Source organism: Galeopterus variegatus, unplaced genomic scaffold (assembly GCF_000696425.1).
Source record: "Galeopterus variegatus unplaced genomic scaffold, G_variegatus-3.0.2 Scaffold15686, whole genome shotgun sequence".
NCBI lineage: Eukaryota > Metazoa > Chordata > Mammalia > Dermoptera > Cynocephalidae > Galeopterus > Galeopterus variegatus.
This window is the reverse complement of record NW_007741797.1, coordinates 15467-23654: the sequence shown is the minus strand read 5'-3', so window position 1 is coordinate 23654 and position 8188 is coordinate 15467. Positions and strand designations below refer to the sequence as shown.

The 8188-nt window shown below is 37.5% G+C and overlaps 1 protein-coding gene across 1 annotated transcript in view; it reads left to right on the top strand.

The window, feature by feature from the left end:
• The first annotated feature begins 1996 nt into the window (after nucleotides 1–1996).
• LOC103582316 (eukaryotic translation initiation factor 3 subunit A-like) overlaps nucleotides 1997–8188 on the top strand; it is a 19324-nt gene continuing 13132 nt past the window's right edge. Inside the window, exons 1-7 of the mRNA XM_008563951.1 lie at nucleotides 1997–2011; nucleotides 3560–3706; nucleotides 3963–4148; nucleotides 4742–5089; nucleotides 5779–5883; nucleotides 5966–6079; nucleotides 7564–7686. Coding sequence (XP_008562173.1) covers nucleotides 1997–2011; nucleotides 3560–3706; nucleotides 3963–4148; nucleotides 4742–5089; nucleotides 5779–5883; nucleotides 5966–6079; nucleotides 7564–7686 — 1038 coding nt within the window. The remainder of the gene's footprint in view (nucleotides 2012–3559; nucleotides 3707–3962; nucleotides 4149–4741; nucleotides 5090–5778; nucleotides 5884–5965; nucleotides 6080–7563; nucleotides 7687–8188) is intronic.

Below are 8188 nucleotides of genomic sequence, written 5' to 3'. Positions count from 1 at the left end.
TCCTATGTTAGTAATGTAGGGCTACCTTATCCTTTTAATGCCTACATTGTTTTTTATACTCTATAGGTATTATGGTTTATTCATTCACACTATTTGTTGAAACCTACGTATTTTTTTTTTATTATTAGGAAATGTTGTACCATTGAACATCTTTCATACGTGTATCTTTGCATACTTGCCGTGAGTTTCTGTAGCATAAGAAGTGGAATTAGTCATAGAATTTACACATTTATAGCTTTAAAAGATCCACAGAAGATGCGATTAATAGACCCTACTACCAATAGTGAACAAGACTGCCTTTTCCCCTTCTGCTAACACTAGGTTTTACTAAGTTTTGACATAGTAGCATACCTTTTTTTTTTTTTTTTTTTTTTTTTAAAGATGATCAGTAAGGGGATCTTAACCCTTGGCTTGGTTTTGTCAGCACCACACTTAATCATTGAGCTAACCGGCCATCCCTTTATAGGATCCAAACCCATGGCCTTGGTGTTATCAGCACTGCACTCTCCCGAATGAGCCACGGGCAGGCCCTAGCACACCTTGTTTTATTGCACTTTGCAGATACTGCATTTCTTACAAATTGAAGTTTTGTAGCAACCCTGCACCAAGTCTGTCAGCAGTGCCGCTTTTCTAATAGCATGTGCTCATTTTGTGTCTCTGTCACATTTTGGTAATTCTCACAACATTTCAGTCTTTTCCATTATTACATCTGTTATGGTAATCTCTGTGATGTTACTATTTTAATTGTTTTGGGGTGCCACAAACCGCACTTAACATAAGATGGTGAGCTTAATCGATAAATGTTGTGTGTGTTCTGACTGCTCTACCAGCTGGCTGTTTCCCTGTCTCTATTCCCTGAGACACAACAGTTCTGAAATTAGGCCAATTAATAACCCTACAGTGGCCCCGAAGTGTTCAAGGGAAAGAAATATTTAACTTTAAATCAAATATCTCACTTTAAATCAAAAGCTAGAAATGATTAAGTTTAGTGAGAAAGGCACGTTGAAAACCAAGATAGACCCAAAAACTAGGCCTCTTGCTCCAGTTAACCAAGTTGCAAATGCAAAGAAAACCTTGAAGGAAATTAAAAGCAGCAAACACATGAGTGTAAGGAAGTGAAACAGGCTTATTGCTGATAGGGAGAAGGTTTATAGTGGTCTGAATAGGAAATTAAACCAGCCACAACATTCCCTTAAGCCAAAGCCTAATTCAGAGTAGGGCCCAAGCTCTCTCCAGTTCTGTGAAGATTGAGAGGTGGGGAAGCTACAGAAGAAAAGTTTGAAAGCTAGCCTTTGCTTCATGCCTCTGATTCATGAGGTTTAAGGAAAGAAGCTGTTTTCATAACACAAAAGTGCAAGGTGAAGCAGCCCGTGCTGCTGTAGAAGCTGCAGCAGGTTATTCAGAAGATGGAGGAGCTAAGATCTGATGAAGGTGGTCGCACTAAACAAGATTCTGTGTTTAGACAGAGCAGCCTTATACTGGAAGAAGATGAAGCTATCTAGGACTTTTTTAGCTAGAGAGAAGTTAATACCTGGCTTCTAAGGACAGGCTCACTTTGTTAGGGACTAATGCAGCTGGTGACTTTACGTTGAAGCCAGTGTTCATTTAGTATTCTGAAAATCCTAGGGTCCTTAAGAATTATGCTAAATCTACTCTGCCTGTGCTCTATAAATGGGAAAACGAAGCCTGGATGACAGCACATCTGTTCACAGCATGGTTTGCTGAATATTTTAAGCTCACTTTTGAGACTTACTGCTAAGAAAAAAAGATTATTTTCAAAATATTACTGTTCATTAATAATGTACCTGGTCAGTCAAGAGCTCTGATGGAGATGTACGAGGAGATTGATGTTGTTTTCAGGCCTGCTGACAAAACATCTGTTTTGTAGCCCGTGGATCAAGGAGTAATTTTGACTTTCCAGACTTACTTTCAAGTCTTATTATTTAAAAACTACATTTTATAAAGGCTATAGCTGCCATAGATAGTGATTCGTCCGATGAATCTGGGCAAAGTAAATGGAAAACCTTCTGGAAAGGATTCACCTTTCTAGATACCCTTAAGAACATTTGTGATGCATGGGGAGGAGATCAAAATATCAACATTAATAGGAGTTTGGAAAAGTTGATCTTAACCCTCATGGATGACTTTGAGGGGTTCAAACTTCATTGGAAGAAGTAACTGCAGATGTGGTGGAACTAGCAAGAGAACTAGAATTAGAAGTGGAGCTTGAAGATGTGACTGAACTGCTGCAATCTCATGGTAAAACTTGAACGGATGAGGAATTGCTGTTTATGGGTGAGCGGAGGAAGTGATTTCTTGAGATGGAATCTAGGAATCTAGTCCTGGTGAAGGTGATGTGAACATTATTGAAGTGACAACAAAGGATTTAGAAGATTACATAAACTTAATTGATAAAGCAGCAACAGGATTTGACAGGATTGACTCCAATTTTGAAAGAAGTTCTATTGTGGGTAATAGCATATTATGTAATAATATACTAATAGTGTTTCATGCTACAGAGAAATCTTTTGTGAAAGAGTCAATTGAAGCGGCAAACTTCATTGTTGTGTTATCTTAAAAAAATGTCACAGCCACCCCCACCTTCAGCAACCACCACCCCTATTAGTCAGTACCCATCAACATCAAGGCAAGACCCTCCATCAGCAAAAAGATTATGACTCACTAAAGGCTCAGGTGATTGTTAGCATCATTTTAGCAATAAGGTGTTTTTAAAATAAGGTCATAGCTTCCTTTCACATTGTTTTTTTTTAGACAATGCAATTGCACACTTAATAGACTAGTATAAACATAACATATATTCACTGGGAAACCAGAAAATTGTGTGACTTGCTTTGTTGCAGTGGTCTGGAACTGAACCCACAATATCTCTGAGGTATACTTGTATTTTAGTCCAACTTCTTGAGTAAGTTTGAATATTATGTTTTATAATGGCTTAAATGCTCCTGATTTGGTGTCTATTTGTTTCATTTAGAGAAGGGGGGCTTTTATTATATGTTAGCTTCAGTATTTCTTTTCTTTTCTTTTTTTTTTTTTTGGTGGCTGGCTGGAATGGGGATCTGAACCCATGGCCTTGGTGTTATAAGGCTGTGCTCTAACCAGCTGAGCTAACCAGCCGCCTGATTCAGTACTTCTGCACATTTCATCGACCTGCTTTCTTTAGTATGTGTGAGCAGTGTTATTTTTTCTGTGCTATACAAATATTTGAAGGTTAATTAGCAGTATAACTATAAATAGTAATGCTGCCAGTCTCCTTCAGACAAAAATTTATAAACGTGGTTATATGTATTAGTTGTAAGTAGCAGGTCTTTAGAAATATGTGACCATTTAGGTTTTTTGTTTTATGACATGGATTTGAAAAGATTGTATGTCTGAGGAGGAGTATAACGTGATGGGTCAAAGCATAGGGTTTGGAGTTGATAGCTTGGGGATGTATTATTAGCATAATTTCTCTGAGCTTAAGTTTTTCCTCTGAAAAATGGGTATAATTTCTAGTTATCATGGCTGTCATGAGATCACACAGGTGCTGAATAAATGGTAGCTATTATTACTAACCCTATGTTTTTTGCAGGTGGCACAGATTTATCAGAGCATTGAGTTTTCTCGTTTGACTTCTCTGGTTCCTTTTGTTGATGCTTTCCAACTGGAACGGGCCATAGTCGATGCAGCCAGGCACTGTGACCTGCAGGTATGTGCTGTAAAGGGACACTGAGGCTGAAGGCCTTGAGAACTAGAAAGATACATATTCTTTGTTTTTCAGCTTTTGGTACAGTGGCCCCATTTAAAAGTTTTACTGAGTGAATCTTCTAGGTTTTTGTATTTAACATTCTTGTGTTAATTTTTTTCAAATTCAGTTTTAATTTTTTTTTCAAAAGCCGTATTTATTTGTAGAATGACTTCATGTTTACATGTAGATTTAACTATTGATAATTTAATTTTCAAAGGTTCGTATTGACCACACTTCTCGGACCCTGAGTTTTGGCTCCGATTTGAATTATGCTACACGAGAAGATGCTCCAATTGGTCCTCATTTGCAAAGCATGCCTTCAGAACAGATAAGAAATCAGCTGACAGCCATGTCCTCAGTACTTGCAAAAGCACTTGAAGTCATTAAGCCAGCGCATATTCTGGTATGCATCTTTGGCGGGGAAATGAATTACAGAATTTTTGAGGGACTCTTACACCATGTCTTTCACGAAAAAGGTTTGAGATGATATCTGAGAGAAGGGATTTATTATAATTTCCTATTAAGTTGTGCTTGGTAGTTTCATTATGTTATCAAATACACACATCATTGAGCTGTCTTTCATGGAATAAAATACTACCCTCCACAGGCAGTGTAATACTACGGATTGTGTTATGTAAGACAGACTGCAAGTGTCATGACCTCTAAAATAGTGGAGTACAGTGGTTTGGCTTTTCCTTTCTACTTAAGTTATTTCTTGTTTGTGAGTTCCTTGGCTTGAACACTTAGGATTTGGTAGAGATTTGGTATAGAGAAAAGTTGGCTTAGTGAATAGAGATCCTTTAGCTATGTACTTGCTCTTGAGAGACTGAATAGGAGTAGTGCCACAGCTTTTGGTAACAAATGAATAGCCATCCTCTGTTACTACATGCAAACACACAGAGGTCAGTGTATCAGGATTATTTTGTAATTTCTTTGCTGCCTAATACCAGGGTGTGTTACTTTCAATCAATTTTGAAAATGCATTTGTTTCTGAAGCAAGAGAAAGAAGAACAGCATCAGTTGGCTGTTACTGCATACCTTAAAAATTCACGAAAAGAGCATCAACGTATCTTGGCTCGCCGTCAGACAATTGAGGAAAGGAAAGAGCGGCTTGAGAGTCTGAATATTCAACGTGAGAAAGAAGAATTGGAACAGAGGGAAGCAGAACTCCAGAAAGTACGGAAAGCTGAAGAAGAGAGGCTGCGCCAGGAGGCAAAGGAGAGAGAGAAGGAGCGTATCTTGCAGGAACATGAACAAATCAAAAAGAAAACAGTTCGTGAGCGTTTGGAGCAGATCAAGAAAACGGAACTGGGTGCCAAAGCCTTCAAAGATATTGACATTGAAGTATGTAGCATAATACCCATGAAAAATGTATTTTTATCCAGGTCTTCTGTACTCTTAGAACCATGGTCCTTTACCATTTGTCGGTTTCTTTTGGGTTATTTTGTTATTTCACACATTTTGGCACATCTGGTTCAGTGACTAAATCTGAGAAAAAGCATTTTTAATTGTCCTGTACAGTTTTTTTTTTTCCTTTTTGTCTTATTTCGTGTCCGGCAACGGATCGCAACCCTCCGTGTCGCGCCCGTACTGGGCCGGGACCGGCAACGGGATCGCAACCCTCGGTGCCGCGCCCGCACCTCGCTCAGCCAGTGAGCGGGAACCGGTCTTTATGTGAGATCCGAACCCTTGGCGGGAGCGCCGCTGCGCTCCCAAGTGGCGCACTGTAGCAATGCGCCACCGGGCCGGCCCATTGTCCTGTACAGTTTTTAACCACTGTATATTCATCACAGTAGTAAAGTTTGGGTAGATGTAGACTGGAGGAGTGAGAAATACGTGGTAAAATCATGTATATATTTTTTTCTCTACATTCAAGTATAGAAATAAGGTGATCGTACAATATTTTTACATTTCCTGAATAATACCCATTGTAAAAATTTAGGATTTGATTCTGGAAAGCAGTGAGCTAGTTTGACTGTTAGGCATTTCTTTTATATTCTTATTAATATTGTTGCATTTGTATTACCTCTCAGGACCTTGAAGAATTGGATCCAGATTTTATCATGGCTAAACAGGTTGAACAACTGGAGAAGGAAAAGAAGGAACTTCAAGAACGCCTAAAGAATCAAGAAAAGAAGGTAAATGAAAGGACTAGTAAACTTTTAGTATACCAAGTAAAAAGATTTTCTAAAAAGCTACATTTGTTTTCATTTCATTCAGATTGACTATTTTGAAAGAGCTAAACGTCTGGAAGAAATTCCATTGATAAAGAGTGCTTATGAGGAACAGAGAATTAAAGACATGGATCTGTGGGAACAACAAGAAGAAGAAAGAGTAAGTTTTCCATGTAGTTGTAATGTTTTAGGCTGTAAACTATAATTGAATCCTCTGCCAACAGTGGGACCAGAGTTTCAAAATTAATTTTTGTATTTTGCTAGAAACAGTGCTTAGAATGGTAGAAAGACATTTTCACGTTAGAAATTAAAAATGAAACTTGTAAAACAGAGGACAGCTGAAAAGCCCATTTAAAAAAAAAAACATTTTTATTATTATTATTTTTTTTGTCTTTTTGTCTTTTTTCCGTGTCCGGCAACGGATCGCAACCCTCAGTGTTGCCCCCGTACCGGACCGGGGACCGGCAACGGGATCGCAAACCTCGGTGTTGCTCCCGCGCCTCGCTCAGCCAGTGAGCGGGAACCGGTCTGTATGTGGGATCCGAACCCTTGGGCGGGAGTGCCGCCACGCTTCCCAAGCGGCGCACTATCCAGTGTGCAACCGGGCCAGCCCCCTAAAAAAAAATTTTTATGTACACTTTAAATGGGTGAATTGTATGGCATGTGTATACAGCTCATGATTTTTAGAGTATTTACAGAATTGTGCAAATTTTGCCACAATCTAATTTTAGAACACAGCCAAAAAAGAAAATCTGTACCCATTAGCAGTCACTCCCCATTTCTTCCTCTACACTTGAGCCTTAGTCAACCACTAATCTGTTTTCTGTCTCTAGATTTTCCTGTTTTGGACATTTCATATAAACGGAACCATGTAGTATGTGGTCTTTGTGACTAAACAGCTCATTCTATAATTTTATTAGTCTATATTATATTCACCTGATGATACAAATGTTTGTAGGACCAATAAATGAATGAACTGATTGTGGTTAAAAAAAAAAAAAAAAAAAAGTAGCCATAAGCAGTGGCATACCTCTTCTGGGATCACAGCAAGGAGAATGCAACCTCCTCTTGGTTCCATCTGATTGTTGTCATCTGGAGATTATGGGCCTAGTGTTGCAACTTCTTCCAGTTTTTTAAGGAACTAAGTTGGAATTTTATGATAACTCTCTTAATATGTAAACATTTGAAATTAACTAGGGAAAGAAAAGTGCTGTAGACCAAATGAAATAATTGGAATGAACCTGAACCCTTCTGTTTTTTCATTTAGGGCACAAAATAAAAAGCCTTAATATCATCCTACCTTAACCTCCAGATGTTTTTAAGTAGGGAAATGCTTTTAAAAATTAAACCATAGTGCTTATTACCATGTGGTATTATTTTGTTTTACCATGTACATTATAGTTTTTTCTTTATGGAAATTTATAGTACCATGGGGCTAAATAGAAACTCATTTATAGATGCCCAGGGATTACTTTATCCACTTCTTGTCCCTAATTTCCTTCCTGAGATCTGTTGGCATGGAAGATAGTTACCCTTGCACTTCGTGTGCTGTTTATAATTTTTTAAGAATATCTGTCAGTAATTTGGGTAAATTAGTAATCAAATAAATTATTTGAAATTTAACTGTATATTATGTACTTTCAGATTACTACTATGCAGCTAGAACGTGAAAAAGCTCTTGAACATAAGAATCGTATGTCACGAATGCTGGAAGACAGAGATTTATTTGTAATGCGACTCAAAGCTGCACGGCAGTCTGTTTATGAGGTGAGCTTATTGGTTTTAGGGAAAAGTTTATTCATGAGCTTTTAAGTTTTGCCTTAAGGATTCTCTTTTAACACAGTGGTATGTTCTGTCTTGAGTTAACATATATAATGGTCATTCAGATAACATTTTAACAAATTTTTGGAAAATATCTTGTAAGCTAAATAGTCACCTATCTAAACAGATTTTTCTAAAGGTGAAAATTAGTTGACTGCATAGTCTCTTTTGATCCAAGCTTTTGTTTACTGTTTGATTCAGTAATGAAAAAACACTTGATTGAAGTGTCTTAGCCTTAAGTTGTTATTTAATCATTTGATTTTATAAGATAAATCCACTGAGTGTAGATAATATCAGTAATTTGAATTTTTAAAAATTTGGCATGCTAATAAAGTTTCAATAGTTGTATGGAAATTCTGGTTTTTGTACTTGGAGTTTGCTTTCTCTGGTTCCAAGAAATTTGGAAGTCTTTTGTAAACCTAAAAGCTCATTGCTCTTGAAAAAAAAA